This window comes from Hylaeus volcanicus, chromosome 3 (assembly GCF_026283585.1).
Source record: "Hylaeus volcanicus isolate JK05 chromosome 3, UHH_iyHylVolc1.0_haploid, whole genome shotgun sequence".
Classification (NCBI taxonomy): Eukaryota; Metazoa; Arthropoda; class Insecta; order Hymenoptera; family Colletidae; genus Hylaeus; species Hylaeus volcanicus.
Window position 1 is genome coordinate 17,267,426 of NC_071978.1, and position 25,629 is coordinate 17,293,054.

A 25,629-nucleotide genomic window follows, 5' to 3' on the forward strand; every position below is an offset into this window, starting at 1 on the left:
TTCGTTAAGGAGATATTCCAGAAACAGAAACTCCCGACCAATCAGAGTGCGAGTATGCCGGAAGAGCGCCTGCGGAGCCTATGCTATCGCGGGCGCTCCACCGCGCTCCGGCATACTTGCGCTCTGATTGGTCGGGAGTTTCTGTTTCTGGAATATCTCCTTAACGAAGCCTCGAGCAACATTTTCGTTAAGAAAAAATTGTTTCAAATCACCCCCCCCCCCCCAACCCCGAAACACCCCATTCAAGGACATCCAACATTTTTTGGACACCCTGTATAATTGCAAATGGGATTATCAGGAATACATGTGCAACTACATATGAAAAGATTGATTGCGTTTGGTAAATTCCTTGTCGAGCTACACCAGAGCATAGCAATTTTGCACCAACAATGATTTTAAACCATGAAAGTGTCCATAAGTTTTTGCAAATGAGAGCATCACAAATTCATCTATTAGGAAATGCGGAAAGTTCCATCGCGCTCGGTAATTTCCTCACCAAGTTACATCATATAATAGGAATTTTGCGATAACAATAGTTATAAACAATACAGAAATTCATAAATTTTTGCATCTGTGATCATTGCGAAAACCTCTCCGGCAGCAAAATGTAAGGGGTTTCATCGATTTCATCGGTTTCAGGCCAAACATACGTGAAATAGTACGCTTTTTGCGATAAAATATGATATAAAGTGGTAAAAAATAAGACAAGGACAAATGTTTTATTATCGGACCAAATGGCAAATGTTCTTCCAGATGCAAGAAGTTTCAATCTGATTGGTCCATCCGTCTCGGAGTAAGAAGCAAGACAAAATTTTTCTGTTTAAAAAAAACCGGGTAAAAAATGACAAATCACAAAATGTTTCTTTTACGCGGCAAGCATACCTAAAAATCACGGTTTTTTGGTAAAAAAAACGGGTAAAAAATGACAAATCGCAAAAAGTCTTGATAGCAAGATCACCGGGGGAACATGCTCTACAAGATGCAACAGGATTCATTCCGATTGGTCAAGCCATCTCGGTGTAATCGGTGAACATACCTTAAAAAAAAAAATACATGTCGAATTGAGTAACCTCCTCTTTTTCGAAGTCGGTTAATAAGTCTTATCTTCTAAACGATATAATATGTGTATTATTGTTGATATTTTATACATTTTTGCATTTGTGCTCATCCTTATATATTTACCCCTTCTTCCAATTTTGCCATGAATGCATAAACATTCGCAGTCTATTTATTCCACGTATATGTATAACAATACATATCACACTCTCAACAAAAGCAGTACGAAAACCGAAGGACAAGTACGTACGGAAATAACGTTAATTTCCATAAATGAATTATGATGAACAATTTAGCGAAAATTCGCCCGTGTGGATCGATTGAAACAATAAGTGCGCGCATGATCAAACACGTCCTACTTAATAATTGCCGTGTCCGACGGGGCTGTCCGATCGGAACGAGCGGCTCTTTCTGGCTGTCCGTTCCGTTTTCCACTGAAAAGCACAGTGGTTACCGTCATTCGGATTTGTCGGAAGCATTTAACGACTGTCCGTTCAAATTACTTACGTAGCTGAACGCCACAAGTATTCCAAGGGAGGTACCTACTCATCCGCCACGATTTTATCCACGCCACGATCCAACGAACGTGGCGGAAGTCGCGGCTGACCATCGAAGACGAAGGAGGAACACGCACACACGCGGAACGGAAGTAAAACAAAAAAAAAAGGAGCTAACGGAGGAAAAAGCATGCGATCATTGACGGGGGGATGGTTAAATTATAACGCCCCCCAGCACGTGAACTCCTCGTTATCGTAATACATTAATTACAGTGTATACACGCAGCACGGTGTGATCGGTGTGCGAGTAGCTTCGTTTCTTCGGAACGGCTTCAACCGTTTCCTGTTTTGCCCGATTCCATACGGCGTCATTAGCTTTTATCGGCTGCTTCTATGATATTTAACGCGTAATGGTTGCAACCAGCGTCGTAATTGTTCATTTCCGAGTGGTTCGTTGTAGATGTGGGCGAAATTTTATTTTCAATTAGAGATGACGAATAAAATCAACGCGTAGTCGTTTATTCGGGAAGTTCAGTGGATTTGAGAGTTTAATATGTAAGTGACTGTTGTGAAATATTTTATTCTACAATTTTTAAATCTATCGAATTGTAGAACGAAATTATTTATTTCTCAATGAATACAATCATTTTAAATTTATTGAATTGATATGTGAAAATCATAAATGTACAAGCTTAAATTTATTGAACTGTAGGAGAACGTGCTTGTACTACAATTTTTAATTTATTTTATTGGAGTTCTTCATTTTACAATCATAAATTTATTGAATTGACAAATGAAATTCTTCATATTTTAATTCTATATTTATTGAATTAGAATAAAATAGTTACTACATGTGCTACATTTTTTAATTTATTGAATTGAGGAATGAAATTTCATTACGAAATTTATAAATTACGAAATTTATAAGAATATGTGTCATAAATGTATACAATTTCGAATATAGATATACACACTAGTAGGACGATTTATTGCGTATTTTGTTTGATATGGTATAGTTATTTGAAAATCGAATAATAAATTTTTTTTATTACTATTCAATGAAAAGAAGATTTTATTAATAACCAAGTACCCCGAAGAAAGCATAAATATTTCATTTAATATATTGCGAGAATAAATATAATGTTATACAGGGTGAAAATGATAAAGCGTTACAGTTGAATATTTCCGAAAATATTGATTATACTCAAAAATGTTTCAGATGGAAGTTATTCAATACCGAGAGAGACATCACGGGGGACAACTTTTACTTTGCCCGGTGGACACTCCAAGGTGAGGTGAAGGCCGACTTTCTTTCTTTAAATGGAATGATATGTTCTTTTATCCACCATCAAATAGTGCGTTTTAAGACAACTTCAACGTCTATAACGTCTACAAAGTACAAATAAAACGATCACACCTTTTGTCCATTTCCCTGCAAGTTTGACCTTGAATGACCTTGAATCATAGGTCGTTGAATTCGTCTTAGAACGAATTATTTGATAGTGGATAAAAAACCTATCATTCCATTTAAAAAAAAATAAAGTTGACCTTCACCTCACATTGGAGTGTCCACTTTTGTCCATTTTTGCGTATAATCAATATTTTCAGAGATACTCGACTGTAACGCTTTATAATTTCCACCCTGTATATTTCTCGTCATAAAAACCAAATACCTATAAAAGAATAAAAATATTTCTGTAAATATTTCGTGAAAATAAAAGTGTTACTTGACTCTACAAGACTGTCAGGTACCGACATAAAAATCGAAATAAAAACTGAGACGCATAACTTCTCAAATAACTGGAATATTATCGGAAGATATGAGGGCACGTTTGGCGCGAACTGAACACTTTTGCAACCGAATCCTACATATTGCACCACTTTGCGCGAGCTGCGCCATATTCATAATTCATAAATCTTCGAACGAGGTGATCCCAGTGAATTTAAACGCATTCTACGATGAAATTCCGAAACAGGAGCGAATGAAACGACGAAATGAATTTGCTCGGGAGACTCCGGTCGTTTGCTAAAGTGTAATTTCCGGTACATGCGCCAACAGCAACAGCGCCATCCGATTTTTACGATTCCCAATTAGTCTCGTCGCTTCGCAACTAATTACGAATAAGCCGAGCCTGGACACAGTAAATGTGAATCTATCGATCGATAAACGCGACGTGACTGGTAGCAAGCCAATCGTACCGAGCGTAAAACGTCTAAGCCTGATTCATACCACGAGTACGCTTCTTCACGAAGACTCTGCGTCGCTTCTATTTATTCTTTTTCATCTGTATTTTACACGTGTACGCTGTGACACGTACGTGTTTCATTTACGTCACAATTCTGCAACAGTCGTGTTGCATAATTAACAGATCGCGATGTAGAGGCCCTTACCACCTGAAAAAATATTACAGGATCGTTGAGGGCGTTCGAAACTAATTGAAAAGCTTTCGTTGATGTGACTATAAAAAATTTATGTTTTGACAGAAATCCAAGTTAACAAGGGGGCTTGTTAAGTATAAAATAGGAGACAAAATTACAGCAGATAAATTTAAATTTTATTTGGAGGTTTATGGTGCATAACTTTTCAACCCTAAGGATATGGCCGTATTCAAATTTTTTACTTTGAATTTCTAAACAAACAAAATAATCTTGTGTATCTTCTAAAATGTTAAATATGTTCGAAAGTAATAAAAATGCTTTCATGGATGTAATTATAAAATGTGTATATCTTGACAATAAATCTAGTTAACAAGGGAGCTCGTCAAGTATAAAATAAAACATAACTATCCAATTTTTATTGGAATGGTTTGACGCATAGGATGTAATCATTTCCAAATTTTTGCATTATATTTATAAATACACAAAACATTTTCTTGTAACCTCGAGTTTATCAAGCATGTTTGAAACCGATTAAAAAGCTTTCGTAATTGCGACTATAAATTACCTTGACAATAAACCAAATTAACAAGAGGACTCGTAAAGTATAAAATAAGACATAACTATTCAGACTTTATAAGAAAGCCCAAACAGATGTATGAAAACTGCAGTGTATACATCTAGAAATTCTTTCTACCTTTTACTTATAACGTTAGTCTGTTAATTTTAACCAACTCCTCGCAGAGTACAGATCACAGCTTACTCGTGACATTTAGAAATAAAATCGAAACTTTTGTTTAATAAAATTAGTATTTCATTCTTTCATTGGACCCCATTTCCAATAGTCTCCGTAGATTACACAGCCGATAACAAAATGATATCATACCAGTCCAAGCGGACGAAAAAAGACGGCTACAACGTTCCTCAAGTATTGTCACGATGACCCAAGGCAACGTGTGAATGCAATTCTCCTAAGATCGAGCAAGCTACCGAAAGAATAATAACATCATCCGACAAAAAGCGCAACTGCTGGATCGACCGCTCCATAGACATTCCCGCATAACAAACTGAATGGTATCTACTAATGCGGCGTGCATACGTCGAAACATTATTATCTACGATTTCAGCTACCCTCGTTGTCTCTTCTACCGCGGTATGACAAAGAGACCTGCGCGAGACTTGGCTGAAATGTACCAAGGGATATGTTAAGAAACTCGATTAGAATTCAGCTGGTGGCGGGGGGGCTACCGCTTGCTTGAATCTCGTTAATAAGCCAGTCAAGGATGTTCCCCTCGTGCAAAGGAGCTGAGCTACCTCTGTGGATCTCGTTTTCGCTATGGCGTCTGGCACGGCACCTTAGCTCGCACCGATGCTCATTTGCTGTGTGCTTACTGTCCTACCTGACCACTTAAATCACCCCGTCTTCCTACTTACTCACACGCTCGGACGCTCAGCCGCGGAGGGGAAGGGTGCAAGAAGAGGCTGATTCAAGGAATGGGCTCGGACAGCGAGCATACTTAATGCGATCTCTGAGCAGGCACCCTCCTTTCTACCTGAATCGATTTCATTCTGCACGGATTACGTTATTTTTCGCGTTAACCCGACCGCTTGCACGCCTATTCGAAATCGGAACGCGATATCTGCCTCGATATCGAATTACCCGTGAATTTGAATCATAATCCGAACTTTCGTACATACGAGGTCGAGGAATGCTCGTTGTTGAAAGTGACAATGTAATTCTTGATCGTGGTCATAGCATTTGTTTCGTTTACCGTTTCGATTTGAACGTTGAGTGTCAGGCCTCCAAGAATGAACCTTCTTCTGGACAAAAATAAGTGTATAATATGTAAAATTTTATTTTGAATTATAATAATGGATAATAATACAGGCGAATGATTTTTTTTTTTTTTTTTTTTTTTTAAGAAAGTGGGTACTGGAAACGTGAAACGTACTTACAATTTATATATCACGTGTGAGAATATAGTAATTTACTTAAAAAGGAATATCGAATCATAGGCGAAGAAAAATAGGTTAAGCTGCTTAGAGATTTTAAAAAGTCATCATTACCTTGAAATAATTTTTATCGAGCAAGAACGTTTTTCTGTTTTAGAAATGAACTTAAAAATTTATGCTAAATGGCGCACAGTGGTTTTGAAATCCCAACAAAGTCAAATTGTATAAGGACAGTGCTATATTTCTGAATAAAAAACTATTTAAAAAAATCAAATTATATGTCCCACAAAAGCCTTAAAACTTTAGGGTACTTTTAAACATATTCAAATTAGTACATATCGGAAACTTTAAGTTATGGAGTGATCTGAAATTATCTATATTATAGGTGAGGGCCCCCCCCCCCCCCCTCTCCTTATGATAGAGGGCTCAAATTCATTGAAATACCCCCGGGTGCCAAATTTCCTCGCTACGCCTCTGACTTTAATACTTAAATTTGGAAAATCCGAATTTTTAGCAGTATAAGATAGGTAGCTTTCGACAACTATTAAAATTAAGAAAAATGAATCTATCTGTATTATGTATATTATTATGTAAATAAAATTGAAGTGTCTGTCTGTCTGAGCCGATTTTAAAAAGTTTTTCAGTAATAGAAAGCTACACTAGCCCTGAGTAACATAGGCTATGTTTTATTTTGTTAAAAATACCTTTTCAATTTGAAATCTCATAAGTTGTGGCATCGTTATATTCACAATGAAAAATATCGATTGAAACATCTGAGTTGCAGAAAACAAAAGACAGTCGCCTATTGATTCACGAGAGAACACGCGGTTGAACAGTCATTCGAACGCGAACGACATAAAATAAATATGTAGAATTCCACGCGGGGCACAGCTAGTTTCATATAAATTCACTTCACTCTAATCATGATTCATGACGAAAGGGAAGTAACGAAACCTCGGTAGCAAGAAAGAGTACAATTGTAAAGAATGTAATTAAGCAGCTCGATAATAGTCGCGAGATAGGCGCCGATGAGATGCATGCATGCTCCGTACGAGTCGCCCTTATCCAGCACAAGCAACAATAAATAACAGCTTCCAAGCGGTGAACATAAATCGAGGGCTCGGATAATTGCCCGACAAAATGGCAATGCTCAATTTAGCCGAGTCATAGCAATAAAGGAAAGTGCCAATGGCTGTTGAGCCTGAATACGCGTTCGAGATGCCTTGTGACTTGCAAAACGAAGATTAAATGTTAAATACCTAGCATCAGGTAAAAGGTAGCTTTACTGTTCCTTTGTTAAGTAGTTTATTAATGTTATTTTACTTGCTACAGTAATCTATGGCACTACTCCTTTTTAAAATAATCCATTAAAGCTGCCATTATTAAGTAAAGGTCCTTTAAACGAGTAAAAAATTCCCTGGGTTCTTATGTAAACAATTTCCTCTTTGTTGGTATCTTTGAAAACAACACATTTCGGAAAAGACACGTGAGCAGGATATTTATTTTACGTTTTGATCTTTTTGTACCAAATTCTATTTTGATATCTATGATTGTACGCATACATACATGTATACTACAATATGAATACAAAAAAATAGTAATAATAATAATACACAATCATACTCTTGATATACTAGAAAACATTAATAAGAAACGACTAATTACTGTTACCTAGTACTGCAAGGTCAGTACAAAAATATTTATTAGCCACATAATTACTCATTATTATTCAGACTTACCGAGCTAGCAATTCATGGGTCGCATTTTAAAGATTAGTTACCTTTAATTTAATCCCTTAACCAGTCAGCTATGATTGACGAGTATACTCGTCATGAAGGAAAGGCAGTATTTGTGTCACGACGAGTATACTCGTTATGCGTAAAATTTAGTTACCAGTGATTATTTCAGACTATGTTTCACATATTACTTTGAGTATCAGAAGTAGAAGTGGCATGAATTTTGAGAACGACCTAATATAGATATAGCCGTCTTTGCCATTCAATATTACTCTGTGTTTGACGACTATACCTGTCATATTCTGACGACACACACAGGTGCGCGCTCTGAAAAGAGAACGCCACACCTGACTGGTTAAACTTAACGTCTCATAAGTGAACAAAAAATCCATATATGTCTGAAATTAGGTGCATTTATCTCACATTTCCACAACGATAAAGAAATGTCCACAAAGTCTTACAATTAACAATCCCTTTGTACATTCCAGTTCCATCTCGTTAACGACCCTAATCGTCTCCAATGTCATCTACAGAGTCAACCAAATAACACACTGCTAGAAGAGCAGAGCCAAGATATTTCCGATTCGTTTGCGTCATATCGCAAAAAGTCATCCACCTTCATACACGCACGTGCGAACAGTGGAACTCGCGGACTATAAACGCGGCTCTTTCAAAACGCGAACTTCGGTTTCTCATAAATTTCAGCAAAACTTGGACTCGTTTCAGGCAAGTTGTCGAATCGCTGTGTCCGTAAATCGTTCGTTCAGGGACAGCTCTATGAATAACACTTATGCACGTTACAGGACAGACACGCGGCTGGTCAGTCAGTTATTACTTACTGCGTGCAATGTAATAAATAAGTATGGCGGCAGTCGACTGGTGACATTATAATTACGTGGTATTTCGATGATATACGCGCGCCCCGAGTCGCACTCGAGAAGGAGTCGCACGCGAAATTGCGCCGACATTGATTTACATCTGTTGGGATCTAGGCCTCCGTTCATAGCTTCAGCGAAATTGCAGTGCATCGAGGTTAAATCGGTAGATTACACTACCGTGCTAGCTAATGCCGATGTGGAGACGCGAGCAACAGGCCAGCGTTTAACGATCTGTTGTAGCATTTCGTTAGTTAGTCGTCAATGGTACTTTATATCGTGATAAAATAGAAAACACCCTTTATCCTGGATTTTTGTCAACAATATGGGTGTCTGTATATTGTGTCTAACCTGGACATCATCCAGATCCATGTTCGGGACGGGTACAAAATATACTGTCGTTCAAAGTTTGAAAGTTCAAACTTGAAAATTTAAACGTGAAAATGGTTTGACCTTCCTCTTTATGACAGTAAAGATTTCATTCTCGAAGAGTATAAGAGCTACTATGTACACTTACTAACTTTCTATGAACTATCTATTGAACCTAACTTAGTCATAAATATACCATTTCCCAAAGTTTAAATGTTCCGAGCTGCGTATACGACAGTGGAGCGTATATACTTGAAGAGTACAAGAAGTGCTATGCACGCTTCATAATTTTCTGCGAACTATATATTGAAATCTTATAATTGATGTAAATGCACAAATAGGAACATACCAAATAATATAAAAGGAGGAACTATTTAAAAATGAAGGAACTATACATTTATAACACGCGAATTTAAAAGAAGATACTTCTTTTGAGAACCAACACTCGAAGGGTGCATAATTTATAATTTCCATACTTAGACAATGCCAAATGACATGAAAGGAGGCAATAAAAGGAGACAAATCCTGAAATGGACGGTTTGCTCATATATAACATATACATTTAAAAGAAATTCTTTAACTATATTATATAAAGCTGACATTCGAAGAATACATAGTTTGAAACCTCCATAGAATTTATACAATCATCAGGACGTTCATCTGAAAGTACTAATTGTATCTGTTTTTTACTCCATTCTCAATTGAAAGTGATGGTTTGTACAGGTTGGTACAATACGTAACACAAAACTTATCCACTGCTACAGGACCAGCAGTGCCACCAGTTAAAAAACATGCATCGCGAGTTAACCCTCTGCGCACTTACGTTACGCGCCACCCAGCGTCTGTTTCTCAAATGGGCATGCTGACGTCCCAATAACATCGTGACAAGTTTTTTTTTACCTCTTATTGTACTGTGGATTAATCCCTTCACACGCAGTACAAAGCAAACCAGAATCGAGTACTTACCTTTAAAATACAATATTTAGAATCACCTTTCAGATTAAAACACCTGTTAAAAGCTATCAATTTTGTTCTTTGAATATGGATTATCTTCTTAAAAATAATATCCAATACAACTGGATGTATTTCTAGTAGCAACATCTATGAAAGAAAATAAGATAAATGGTATTATAAGTTCAACTTCTAGTACTTTATTAATGCTCTACTGCTGCGAAGTATTAATCGGTTGTGAGCAATACATTGACTCAGAATTTAAAAAATTTTGAATTTTACCAAGGTGATAGTGATTTTATCAAAAATCTAATTTTTCAACTTTTATAATTATTATTGTTCCTTAATATAATAGCCAGTTTTGATTGAAAAAAATCCTTCGCCCATTCAGCAGAACTTCACGTCTTCTAACCGAATAATAGGTTTTGTGTACTTTTTATGAAACATTCATAAGTTATCGTGTATAACGAAAAAAACGTTCTTGGAGATTTTTTGTATTTTAGCCTTTTTAAATATATCTTAACAAAAAAATGTATATGTTAAGTTCAATACTTATAGTATACAATTGCGCTTTGTTCTGGATTAAAATAGGTATTTAAATCTTGAGCAAAAATTCATGAATTTTGGCTATGACATTTACGTGTGTTCCCTTTAGAGACGTACTGTGTACTACCCATATCATTGGCAATATCAACACAAAACGCGTATGAAAGTGAAATAAGTTCTCCTAAAAAACAATTGTAAAGTTCTTCTTTCGTCACCAAGGGATGGTATTTAGATATATTTGACTAAACTTCATTAATTTCAAACTATTTCATTTTCAACATAATAATATAGTTTTCTAAATATATACAGGGTGTCCCGAAACTGGTGGTACAAGCGTATAGGGGGTGATTCTACGTAAAAAATTGAATCGAAAATGTAGAATAAAATTTGTCATATGACTTGAATCAGCTTCAGCTCGACGGATTTTATTGTAAATCATAAGCATCAGAAGAAAGTAAAATCGATGTAAGAGATATCACCATGTTGACAATGGTTGTACACAATGCAAGAAGCACGAAAGTTACTCTCCTACTCGGAACAGTTAGATAGCAAAATCCGTTGAACTGAAGATAAATCCCGCGTACTTGACAAATTTTTGAAACTTATCTTTTTCAAAAATAAAGCATCATATTAAAAAAATTTCATTCCACATTTCCGATTCAATTTTTCACGTAGAATCACTCCCTACTCCTTTGTACCACCAGTTACGTGACATCCTGTATATTATCAGTCACCGGTGACTGACGTATATCTTAACATGTTTAAAAACAAAATCCTAAGTCCCCTTTTGGAGAAACCCTTCGTATCATCTAGATTTAAGATCTCCGTGTGATGCCCAAATGGTCTGACTGTCCCCTTCCTTGTGATGGGTCCTGTTTCGACGTCATGTCTGTATTCATAAAACCATCGCAAAAATTATTCACCGCTAATTCACTTAATGCTTTTCGTTGCAGACGAATGCCAACAACTACTACAAAGAGGGTACACGAGTACTACGAAACGAGGAGCCGAGAATTCTCCAGTCCAGTTTTGAACGTCGCTGGGTGCGAAGGGATTGGTGAAAGCCGAGGGTGATTTGGGCCTTAGTGGTCCTGTGGTGGCTGCGTACGAATCCTACTGGCCTGCTAAGTCCCAAGTTATCCTTGGCCCGCGCTGCGATAAATGCGTTCGCGCAATCTCGAGGATGGATCATCTCTCCGTGTATTTGCCGATGTTTTCTACCGTTTGCCGGCGTGTCGAACCGAGGATCGCGAGATCGTTGAACTAATTGCACGTGAACTTGCGCCGCGGGTGGCTTTTGCAGCCCCGTTGAGGAGGAAACGTTCGCTGGTGAGTGTGCGTATTTATCTGGCAAACTTTCGTGTACGAAGTATGCGGGATGATTCATAAATCAGTCAGGATGTTTGAGCTCGCATCGATGGATTGAAGATGAAATGTGTCGATTGAATGTTCAGTGATATTAAGTGAAGTAATTGTTTGTGTTAACAGGCCTTTCAAAGTATTCTTTTTCTGCAAACAAAAAACAGGTAATCTTGTGTCTTTTAAATATTACCATATAGTTTTCAGATTTATTAAATAGGTACATAAAAATACAGTTTTATAATAGCAGGTATTTATATTTGTTATGTGATTGTTGAGCAATTTATAAAAGAATATAATAGATATAATGATAGTTTAAAGAAAAAGGGGAGAAACAGAAAGTTGATACTTAATTGATTTTGGTTCCAATATGGTTTAAGAATATGGACAGAAAGATATGTATGCATGTGCGATTCATTATATTCAAGATAATTACTGTTTTGTCACGAGCATACTAAAATTGTAGATTAAACAAATTTGTTAGCGAATTTAATTGAAATTTTTTTAGTTTTAAAGTGAAAAACGCTTATCTAAACACATTTATAGTTAACACGTTGAGCGCCACGTCACCCATATGTGGATGACAGTGCTTTTCATTGAAGAACTAAAAAAATTAATTCTGAAAGTTAAACTTCAAAGGAAATGAATTTAAATGAAATTCGTGTATTTTGATGAAGTTACAAAAATAAATACCATGTCGGATGTTTGATTATGTAGTCTCTAATAGTCTGAATAATATTTAATTCTAGCAGAAATTTTCAAGAATATTTCTCTGGGAGTCAGCGTGTTAAATGAGAATATGGTCCTTGTATTATCAAAGTATGTCACTGATTATAATCTTTTATGAATCTCCACATATTTATTATTTATTATTTTGAATGCATATTATTATGCTTGACTACAAATATAATAAAATTGCAAAGTAATGATTTTTTTAAAATTATTATTGAGTTCCTCAATCATTAAAGTGTTATTCTATTGAAAAATTGCATTGAACATGGTTCTAAGTGGTGTATCAAGCTTGGAAAATAATCTTTAAAGGGAAAACTAATCATAGAAATTGCACTATTCTTTAAAAATACAGATTGTCGAATACCTACACAAAAACATTGCAAACGTCGCAACTGAGTTAAATTCTTTCATCGCAGCACACTGTATATTTTTTAATATAAATCAAACCTTCAATACTCACATAATACAGATGATTGTTATTGCTTACGGGAAAATTAAACCAAAAGACATAAGTGTTTTGAATATAATGCAATTCCTACTATAATTACTAAATATATCTTCCTGCTTTATTACTTTTAAACTTTAGTTATGTTCTAGTGATGCCTCAGTGATTCTTTAGTGACAATTTTCCAAGAATAAAACAGAAAGTTACACGAGCATGTGTAAATTTTCCAAATCTAATTCGCATCAGGAACAAAACCGTGGGCACAAGAGAATTATTTCAATGTTCCAAAAGACTCGATCAAAATCGACCGAAAAATGTGGTGACTACCAAGTGAGAAATGGAGCTCGCCAGACCACGCGTATCAAGACGAAACAGTGAAAATGGATAAAGTGTATAATCGGAAATAGATAATCTACCATCGGTTTATAATCATCGTCACGAGAGGATGTGCATCATAAATGGCGCGTGGATGCGTGGTACGGAAACTTTGAATTCCCATTGCACCGAGAGGCGTCACGACGCGCTGGAAGCGTGAGTACGTTAATAGCGACGCCCGTCGCATTCCCTCGCATATTTATCGGCGCTCTAATAACATTAATATGGTGCGAACGCGACACGGTGTATTACTCTAGATTGCTATCGGTTCGCGATAACATGTATCAAGACTGGTAGGTGACGTTCGGAGGAAAAAGGAACGCTATCGAACGGGAAACGTTAATATCATTATCTCACCGTTGTGTTGACGGTTATTAAACGGAAATCCGAAGTATCTTGAAACAGAGGAGCACCGGGATTAGCGGTACTCTAGTATTAAGGACTTCCTGAGCCATTGATGATCGTTTGAATTGGGTTATAGCACCCAAGGTGTATCCTAACTCGCGGGAATCGCTTCAGTAGTCACTCGAGGACACAAAAGTGACGAAGAAAGTTAATACACACACCCCATTTGATATCGATTCTAGCAAGAATTTGACCAATCTATTCCAAACTTCTTTTTAAAAGTACTCATTTGATAACAATGCATTTATGAATACTGGAATCGCAAGTTAACTACCTGCATGTCAACTACTACACCAGAATTGTATTTCTGATCAGTACAGAAATAAATAAAACAATTGTTTAAGAGTATCTAAGAATGATAATAACTATCTGTTAGATAGTAATCGATTTGAATTTTGTTAGAATCGAATCAGACGATTCCACACTGAATTACGACACTTCAAAGTGTCCTATTCAATAGAAAATTATGAATAAATGATTGACCCAATGATCTACATAAAGTTCTAGAAATGCGTAAGCATTATGTAGTAAAGTAGTCAAAACCGTAAACACAGTGTCTAGCGTAGTATTTGTTGAAAGAAGTTGACAACATTCGGTTCTACATAGTTTGTCTTGAATATTTAATGAGTTCCTTTCGAAGGATTTTTATGAAGTTTGGTATACAGGGCTTTTGAGGTAGCTGATTCTAAATCTGAAATCAGAATTTAGAAGTTCAATATAGCAGAAGCAATATGGCAGACCAAAATGTGAAAAGTGATTCGATTTGGATGAAACTTGGTATACAAGGTTTTTGGGGAAGCTGATTCTAAATCTAAACTCAGAATTTAGACATTCACAAATGGTGGATCCAATATGGCGGACCAAAACGCGAAAAGTCTTTCGCTTTGGATGAAACTTGGTACACAAGATTTTTGGGTTAGGTGATTCTAAATCTGTACTCGAAATTTGAAAATCAATAGCGTGGAATTCTGCGCATTAAAAGTGAAACTTTTTCATCCCTTCGGTAGATGCAACTTTCGTAGAGTCATTTTATCCAAATTTTGTTTCATAAAGTGAGATTAGGTGGGGGTGAGATGAATAGCAAAACAAATTTTGTCTTTCATCTGCGTTTACAAAATATTCATTTGGAATAATTCATTTAGAAGGATATGAACTTTAATTGCCATATAGGAGCTTTAGTTGCCATCAAATTTTATTTATTGTTATTCTTCTACGGTTACTGTAATTATCAAGCACACTTATAAGCTGTTAAAATAATAATAATATTCAAAAATTCATGGCTACCAATTTTCGCATATATATGTACGAAATATTTATATATGTATAGATTCATTGTAATGGAGACCAGGTTGAGAACCTAAAAGGTTGATACTTTAACATAACAAACAAAATAACGATTAGATATTTCTACTTCAAATAAAGTTATAAATGATGGCACATGAGTTATTTCAACACCAAGTTTATTAAAAAATAAACAATCGCCAGTGCTTGCATCACTGTTTTAACTAGCAGCAAATTACGAGCCAATAATCAGTTGCATGTCCCGCGAATAAATATGAGCGCGTGTAACGGGCAGAGATGACCTCCTCAAAAATCAATTTCACGGCGCAATACCTCTTCTCAAGTACCGGTGGATCGGTCAGAGGATTCTTAAGTGCTCCAGTTACTCGGCAACCACCCGCTATGCGAGCGATGTTCGAGCATATGCTGGCATCGTTCGAGCACGCTGCCCTCCGCGACCGGAAACTATTCTTGTTGCCGATGCGAACGACGGTATGCGAGAGAGAGTTAGGTCGCGGTGACGACCGTGTGCAACAAGCATTGTGTTTTAACGGACATACAAATTTAATCGTCCTCCCCACGGGGATACGAAATTCGAATACCGAGTCCCTGTCGCTTCGGATGCGAAACGAGCCGGCTCGCGGTGTTCGACAAATTGTTACTAGAAAGCCATTCGAACGAGATGATTGTAAATTACTGATGGCATACGGTGGGGATGGGAAAGGTCGAATTTAAATTTAAGATGGAGATTAGGCTAATACCGGCATATGCCTTCGTTGAATTACTAATGGCTCTGAAAAAGAAATTAGTTAGTCTTTGAGACTTGATAAACGATATAAAATATACGTAAGTATATTTAACTAATACTAAAAAAATCCTGCAACAATGTTAACAGCTTCATTTTCTTTTCGCACGTTCATCTTCTTCTCTTTCTTTCCTTTTTCACTCGATACTTCGCAACCATTTTTTCGCGGCACAATCCCGACGCAATAAAGACGTATTATCATTATAAATCGCACAAGAAACAGAGATGTGCTCGGAATCGTTTTCAAACGTGACGACGAACCGGTTGAAAAACGGAAACTGAAACGATGACAAGAAATTCCTGTTCCCATCGTTGAAAGATTAACGATTCCATTCGCGCGATAAATAATGAAAATTCCAGAGGACTTTCGCCGTGATTAATATATTTTTCGTGCGCAGCCATAATAACGGCGTATGAAATCGCGTTATTATATAGTTCTAATTGCAACACAGCTCGAGGCATCTCTTGGGTCGCTTCTCGAGTCGCGCAGCTTGCGTTATATAGCCTCGGCCACGAATTTATTAACATCTCGCAGAAATACGGCCTTATTTAAATGCGCACGCACATTTCTCCGCGGTGTGCAGAAATATATGAGGCCGGGAAGGGCGATTCTCGCACCATCTTCTTCTTCTGCTGCTTCGCCGAACGCCCTGCATTCGATGCACACATCCGTGCGTCGGCCGAGCACCTTGGCTACCGCGCATAAAATTTAACATTGATCCTTTAAATCACGCGGCTGTAACCGTCTAACTCTCAGAGGTTCCGAAAGTTTCTAAGTTCACGGCGATCTTATTTTACGAGCAATGCTCTTACGACGTTTTTAGACGAACAGAATTTCTAGATACTTAGCAATTTCATTTGAAAAATATTTGAGAGCAACTTCATGGGAGGCCTGAGCAGTAAAAAACGAGACATTTATTGTTACATTTACTGAGACTGCCATCCTTTTTTAGTAGAATGTCATTTAGTTTAAGTCGAAATTCGCAACATAATAAAAGATCACTAGAAGTTTGAAATGTTTAAAATAAAAAGAGAGGTATGATATAGCGTTTAATGTTTGATTTGGTTTTAACAGGATTTGTGATTTTAAAATTCGAAAAAGAAATGCAATACAAGAACCACATTAAACAAATTATACTGCTGCTCTAGAATCATCATACTATGTTTGTAGCCATTTCATAAACTGTACACAATAACCGGTTTTAACGACTATTCGAGTCTAAAACGTCAATTCTCAGATATCTTTATACATTTTCTTCTTAAATCCATAAGGAATTTTCTAAATTAAAATAAAAATAATCTAAATTAAACATGATACAAGTGACCTTGCACAGTCCCTTTGAAAAAAGTATGTTTATATTTGTCATATGTTGACTATTCTGCTTATTCGAAATGTATAAACCTAGAGACATCATCGTTAGCATGAGTGTTGCTATCGATCCAACTAGAACGAGTAAAAAAATGTTGAAATTTAAAATACTGGAAAAGTGCATGTGCTGAAAATTCACTCCAAATTTCAAGTTATTTAGTCAAATATCTAGACATCGCTAAAAATCCAGATTTCTTTGCTACATTTATAATATCCAATAACAGCACTCGCAAGTAAACAGAATTTCTCAGTCTTGTACATGTAAACAATATGTACCTATAAGAAGAAAACTGAACTTTAATTTATTTTCTTGGAATTAATTCTCAAAGAAGAATTTATTTTAAAGCAATTTAACTGTCTATCCCTGTCTAATCCCTTTATGAATCTGAAAATCAAGTTTTCTCTGCTGTAACTATGATATCAAATAACAATACTCGAAACTGAACAGAGTATCTGAGTCTTATTCCCTTAATTTTCTTGGAATTCATTTTCAAAGAATTTATTTAAAAGCAATTCAACTGTCTAGTTCCCTTATAAGCATAAAAATCAAGTTTTCTCTGTCGTAACTATAATACCCAATAACAGCGCCCATAACTGAAAATAATTTCTCAGTTTTATACATGTAAACAACTATATAAAAGTCTGAACTTCCACTCATTTCTTTGGAGTTAATTCCTAAAGACTCCACTCTGAAGCAATGTGAACGCCCTCAAACCAATTTTAGCGCGAAGTTGACACAAAATTAACAAATAATCGATAAGCCGCATCGTTTTCCTAACGACGAATCGATGAAGCACTTGCTGTAGACACATGTATACGTGATGCAATAAAAATCGAATACTACCGACAGCCCATAAAAAACGCTCGTATAACATGCCTATTATAGCGAGGACCTTAACGGGCCATGGAAGTCCGCCTGTAATTCCATAAAGGTGCCGGCCTCGTAAAATCGCGAAAAATCCCCAGTTGTTAATGCGAAATCATTGTCGGGGTCTATAATAACACGTAGCACGGTAGTCGGGATGAGTGGACTCCAAAAGGAGCCCGCAAGAACTTCATCTGTATGCGAGAGTATCGACTTTAGCTCCATCGCGCGTGGTGCTAACCGCGATGTTTGATATACGATACGGTGCTAATGGTTCCAGCAAATTACATGCCAAGTTATTTCGAGGATCCCTTGTATACGACAATAAAAGTGCGAAAGGAAGCTTATAAAGAAAGGACAATGTTCGAAAATGGCCGATATCTGCTATAAAGTACTGCTTCGACCAGAGCTAACTCAGTTGCAAAAATGAACAGTACGCCACCCATCTTTACTTGATCTTTTATTATGATTTGATATGCGAAATACACTTGTGAATGTTGCTATATTGGTACTTGTCGGAGAAGAGAAATGTTTACATGATATGTAATTTATAGGAGAGATAACTTTACCTCTGAATGATATTTAGTTGTTTAGTTTTGAATTATTAGGAGGACCAGAAAGTAATGTCATTTCTTTTACAATAAATTCAAACGAATAAATTTATAACAAGTTTTTACTTTTAATCAATTATCTTTATACATTTTATATAATTATTTCTTTCTCTAAAATTGATAAATAAAATAAATATATGAAGTTTTATTTTGAATTGGTCTCTATACGAATAATTATTACAATAACTGTATATCACTCTGTCTCACCTTTGAACGAAATGTAATTCTCTTATAAATGTACACTTTTTAGAGGTAGTGATATATTTCACTTTAATCTTTATACATATATACTGTAATGCAAGGGAAAGTATACGTGTGTCTATAGATTTACTATAATATTAAGAGTACCAGCAAGTAATGTCGTTTCAATTGATTTTTATCGATCTGGTATTGAAAATTTCCGCACTAGATAGCAAAAGTTGTTGATAACGAGGGGCGATTACTGTATATACATAGTTAACCGTCATGTAGCCAAATTGTCCTCTCCAAATCGGTACCAAAATTGGTAATTTTCGAAGAATGTTCTCTCAAGCACCCCTTGTAAGATCCCTACAACCAAGATGGGATAGTCCAACCAGCCAGCTTCCACGTTTCAACGTCTTCAAACGCTGCACGACGTATCTCTGCACAACAATCGGTCGCCGTTCCGCTTTTAACGGCTGTTATACGTTTCAATGATAAGGAATTAATTCGACAGGATGACAATGCGAGGAGCTATTCCGATATCGTGCCACCACGTACAGTTCTCTCTCCGACGAAACGCCATTGTTTAAGAGAAACGTATATCTATCCTGTCGCTGTCGTCTATAAAGAATCGTACTCTGTATTGATAGTTTTTACAACGCGAAAACGCGAACGACGATATGCAACGCGACAATTGCCTATGCGCAGACAATAACGGGGTAAGGAAGAAAGCAACACTGATTGATTGCGCGTTAACCCTTTTACGCGTTCGATTGACTTCTCGAGAAACTACTGGCGCAACGAAACAACCCGGGAAAGAACTTGGCTACGCTATTTTCGAACCTTGCGTAATGTTAGGTTGCGTTTGGTAGGCTGTAGCGAACGTTGATTGCAGGCTTTACTGTATGTTAACAAAAACTTTACTGGGGAACGGAGCGTTTAGCATAGTTTGATGGTTTTGCAGACGAATCGGGTCGAAATTAGGAAGTTTAGCGTCGGGCGAGTTTATCGGCGAGTTGTGGAGGAGTTTCTAGATGGAATTTTGATGAGAATTTCTAAAAACTAATTACTAATAGCATTAGTATTACATTCTTTTTGCATCCTTTTCTAAATTATTTAATCGAAGGTCGCATCAATTGCAAGGTTACTAGGAACCCTGTTTATGTTACAAATATATTCGGTATATCGTATTTTTGTTACTAATTTTAAAGAATTCAGGCTTTTTTATTTTGTTGAGAACTGTCTTCATTTGGAAATTTTAGCTCTATTCGATCCTGTTCGATTCCTTGACATTTTGAACGAAGACAATACCTCCGTGAAGAAGGGACGACAACCCCCCCCCCCCCCCCACACTGCCAGCCAATTCTTATTTCTCTTGTCTGTAGTTTTGCCTGAGTAGCACCGGACCACTCTTTGACATTTTTCAATTATTCGTTTTACGGTGTGTTATTCGTTTATAATATTATTTTATTATGGTGCAGGGTAGCCAATTCTTAATTTTGTCAACATCATTTGCAGTTTTCTAGTTGGTTAGCCTGGAATATTACGATTAGTTGTTCTCTCACATTTTTAACATTGCACAGGACAAGTATTTGTAACTCCTTACAAGTAGCTTATTATTATACTACGGATATTTGTGGATTTATAACAAATGAAAACGTGGGAAAATGTATAAGAATATGCATAAATGGATAAGTTGTATATAAAATATCAACAATACAATACATGTTACACTATTTAAAAGGTAAGCCATACTTTCATTTAAATCTGAAGTTTTTATCTGAATCTATAAAAATATGAATTCGCATAAAAATCCACAGTCTCCTTATTGAGTTCAGTTGCAAAATTTAATTTAGAGAACAAGGTCGTATAATTGAAAGGTACAAAAGACAATTTCAGATGAATTCAAGAGTTCAAAGGACGAATAGTGGAAAACGTCTTTTATCGAATAAAATTGTTTTGGTCTTCTACCAAATCGTTGTTTCTAATTGTTCTTTCCAAAATACTCTCAGACAATTATCAAGAGAAAGAGGAATATAAGAATCATAATACATATACTTTTCAAAAACATGCACCTTCATAGGAAGAAACCAATTTCTTCGAATTCGAGAATTTAGCCCAAATTGCTATTGCAAACCTCTAACTGCTTAGAATCCTCATTAAAATATGCAGGGTGTCAGCAAATATCTCTAGAGCAATGTCAAGCTGCAACTCCAGCGGTAACTAGTAGGTGTAATGCAAACACTGCAGCAATAGGTCATCATTTTGAATAGTGTCCGCATTAAATGAATGATAACAAAATAAGTAAGTAATAAATAAATGAGAGAAGAGACGAAAACTTTTTTGTTTCTTTTTCACGATATTCTCCAAAACAGAGCAAAAACGAGCAATCTCTAAAAGACCTCTTTTTCTAGTTTATCGATACCCTACATGTTCCCAAAGTTTTGACACTTAAATTAGTGACACCCTGTATACTTCTCTTATTGATACATTATAGAATACCAATGCAGGGGACACTAAAAAAATTCTACTCTTAAAAAAATAGTGCTGAAGTCGTACTCGCCACGTTTCATAAGAATTGATCGAAAGTCCAAAAAATTCGTGAAATCAGACGATTGGAAAGCCTGGACAGTGAAATCGGGTAATTCGAACGGAGTGATTGAACAATCGGTGGACTCGAGCGACATAACTGGTCTTAATGTCGTTAGTGTTCCGCTTATTTGCCACTTGTACGCGCGAGATTTTCCTAACAGGAGCGAAGCGATCGAAACGTCGAGCTATTTTTTCGTATGCGATCGATTACTTGTCAGACTGATCGACGGATCGAAACGCGTAATGACGAAGCGAAACAGCTCGATGCCACGTTCAATTTCCCCGCGGTCGAAAAGAAACGCGCGCCAGGATAAAAGCGGTATTACGGAGGGGAACGAAGTTGTATCATTGTGCTATGCCATGCTGCTAGGCACTGTAAATCTCGCGGCCCATAGAATCAGAAGAAATCATTACACTGGGATGCAGTATATTGCCGCTAATATAGCGCAGCACGCCCTCTTAAGCTGTGCGCTCCGTACGGGCACTCGCGCATCCTTCTGAACACCACATACAGGGTGTATCTCGGATTAGTCGACGATTCTGGAGTCAGCTTAGAGGCTCGTGTACGAACATTGAGAGGCTTCCATTAGGAAGCCTGCTCCGTCGCGCAATTAGGCGTACAGATGTAGAAGACATAGAACAATATAAATATTATGGGGCTATTCTTGTCTAGAGCGTCAATTTTCAGGTATTTTCTTTAGATAGATGTTGAAGACACTTTGCATTTTTATACCCTGTTACAGAGCAACAGCCGTAAAGGAGTGTATATGAACGCGTAAAGACTTTCAACTGCTTAGAGAGATCCTTCCATACGCCTGGGGTGTCTACCGAGAGAAAAGCGTAGAATCGCAGTAAATCAGCGTTAATGGCGTTGTAGCTGGGCATTGTGAATCAGACGATGGGTGAAACACTGTAACTAGGTATCTTTCGTGTTATCGATATATCGATAATATTTGATGCCGGGAGGTAACTTCTCGCGGCAGTTATCATGGAACGCCTCTATTCGATATATCAAGTTTAATATTCGTTAAGTGCTATCTTTCTTAAATAGAGGCAAACTAGTGGTATCCTTATGCTATAAATGTATAATAATTTTTTCTACGTAACAAGATTCTTGTTTGGAATGACAGCCAGACCATACCACGTTATTCCTTTAGTTTGAAAAATACGTTAGACAGCTGCCAGTATTTCTTGGAATTTCGTCGGCGCATTTCCAGGAAATTATGTAGGTCACGTGGCTAATCTTTCATTCATATTAACCCATTCGCTGCCAACTAGGAGATGTCTCGTAGTTCAAATTGATTACAATTACTCAATGGATAAGTTTATAGCCTTTTTAATTACGAATTATTATTGAAAAAGGAGATCGGAAATTTTCTTTTTAAAACAACAAATTTAATATCACTTTATATTATCAAAATAATAACGTAGATTACACATCTGTATTAAATCTTGGCGTTCAAGGCAAAACGCTTGTCTGGCAGTGAATGGGTCTAATCTACTGTGGCGTCAACGTACACCCACCACGACCCCTGTCGTTCACCTTCTAACTTTTTCATTTCGACTTAACATTCCTAAAAGCTTCATTCAGCCTAACATTCCTAATATCACTTTTTATTATGAAAATTGATGGATTATCAATACGCTTAACGAAGAATGAACTTATTGTTCTTTGTTCAAAATTGAATCGGCGTTCTCCGAAGTTTAAAAGTTGAACTGTGGCGACGTGAAACATAAACACTCGAGAGATATCAGAGGACCCTGATTTCCCTCTGGTGTCGAAGGTTTAGTTAGTTGAGCATGAGATCTCATAACGTAAAGACGTCCCTTACTGCCGTCGTGAAAAATAAAATCTATTTCTTTTAAAATATAAATGGTATTAATGATTTCGGTCTCCAATATCCAATAAAAATAATAACCTAGATTACACATCTGTATTAAATCTTGGAACCCAAGACAAAACACTTTAAATTTGCCTGGCAGTGAATGGGCTAATCGATAAATTAGGGAACTTTGAACTATCGTGGCTGATTGTGAAATCATCAGATTCTTTTCGAAGAAAATTCAAATTGAAGAACGAAATTTCTCCTATCGAATAAATATTTATTATCAGTAGACTGCGAATCTTTATGCAAAATAAAATCTTTGCGAACGTACTTGCAAAACTTGGACTTAGATAGAGATTTATTTTATTCTGCAAGTAGTATAATTTATGAATTCCACTTTCAAGATTTTTTTATATGTATTATTGGATACTGTGTGCATTTTGTAGTTTCTTGCACATTCAAATTTCCTGCAAATGAATAAAAATCCGCAGTCTAATTATCAGTGTTAGATACTCTTAAGCACTTGTTTTGTTTATTGTTGTACTGAACGCGAAGTATGATTGATTTAATAGTAGACATGTAAAGTTGCTCCTACTTTATGCAATAATTTCAGAAGGGAAATTATTGTAATAGGTATATATGTATATAACGCGTAGACAACAATATGATTTATTTTCAGGTTTTTGAAAACCATTGTGTGGAGTTCGTTGAGGCAGGGTTGGGGTTTCTATGCGGCATGTGCCTTGCTTTTAAAAATGCAATGCCCTTCGAAATCCCAAAAATGTCCAACACTTATCAACCCCGTCAGGAACACAACTATAATCTTCAATCGAAGTGCAATCGAAGAATAGTGCATTGCACATAAGTGGGAATTTTAATTGTAATATAAACTTAAATGTATTATTTCTCGATTTAATTGAGATTAAACTGTTTACCAAAAATACATAGGTAGAATATTATTCTAACAATACATGACGAATAAAAAGCACCGTATATTGATTTATTGATCAAATTTATTCCAATGAATACTTAATCGTTTTAATCGTATTATATCCATAATAAAATAGCACAATCGTTACAATAGAATTAAGATGGTTAACCATCGACTCGCCTAAAAAATTAACATCCAATGGAAAAAATAACTCGATTCACAATAACTCACCGATTTGAAATCCATATCAGCCAATCGCAGTCGCGGAAATCTAACGGAGCTCCTGCGAAGTGGCGTCGTCTCGATCTCCCCACTGTGTTGATACTCCCCATTGTCGAAACGCAACCGACTTCTTTGCATTTTGCACAATTACGAATTCTAATTTGTGAATTTTGTATCTTACGCGTACAATTTTTAATCGTCTAATTGTAACCAAACAAATTAGAAACCGATTTGACAATAAACACAATTTTCTTTTAAAAGAAACGAATTATCTTGATATAATTTTTAAAAACAATGTCAAATTATTTAATAGCGCACGTATCGTATTATATCGTTAAACAAATTCCACGATTCTCGATAAATTTCATAACAATCAAATGTTTTGTCGAATTAATTGAATATAAATATTAATATAAATATAAATACAAAACGAACGCACATAAGAAAACAACTTTCAAAGTTCACGCCGTGCTTACACGCGTTTATAATTTAACACGCGACACAACAGGACACAGTGCATTTGACAAATATATGATACAAGATTATCATGAATTTTTCAAGACCACGTAAACGTTTTTAAAAATTTGGAGAAGAACACGAACCGATTCCCAACCTAGGCAAGGTTCGACTGATTGGAATTGGCCAACGTACATCGAGAGAAGGCTGGGGTGTTGTTAATCCAAAATGTAAACAGAGCATCAACGATCAACCGAATCGAAGAATATCAAATTGCTCTTATCCGTTACCAAAAGTAAAATCATTTGAAAGGTCTCAGCAATAAACACTATTTCGTTTCTTCTTGGATTCACGGAAACGTCTGTTCGATGTCTAAGTACAGTCAAACCTCCATTGTATGAACTAATTGGAAGACAAAGGCGTTAGATAAGAGAATTTTTATATAATAGCGAATCACTGAACTAGGACATAATATCGAAATTCTCTGACTATATGGCTAATTAGAATCGAATAACGTAGCTGTAAAATACCAACAATTTCACATTCCTGCGCAACATCGTAACATTCCAAAATATATTATTTTTTTGGTTTTTCTTTTAAATATAATTTTATAATTTATTTAATCCCACACAAATTTTCATTCCGAATTCCACTATTTTACAGAAGTCCTGTAGGGGACTAAAATTCGAACCTAACATCCAAAACCGCTGCCATCCTTAGAATAGAGAATAATTATTCAACAACGCGAGGTAGTTGAACTGGTGTCAGAATCCTGCGTTATCAACATCCAAACAACCAAAATCAAATTTCAAA

At 36.2% G+C, this 25,629-nt stretch overlaps 1 protein-coding gene across 2 annotated transcripts in view; it reads right to left on the bottom strand.

Moving 5' to 3' along the window:
- The window catches only part of LOC128873425 (protein cortex-like), a 355,555-nt gene extending 330,579 nt beyond the window's left edge, over window positions 1-24,976 (bottom strand). For both annotated transcript variants that reach the window (XM_054117008.1, XM_054117009.1), the window contains exon 1: window positions 24,370-24,976. In XM_054117008.1, coding sequence (XP_053972983.1) covers window positions 24,370-24,498 — 129 coding nt within the window. In that variant the 5' untranslated portion in view covers window positions 24,499-24,976. The remainder of the gene's footprint in view (window positions 1-24,369) is intronic.
- Between the last annotated feature and the right edge of the window lie 653 nt (window positions 24,977-25,629).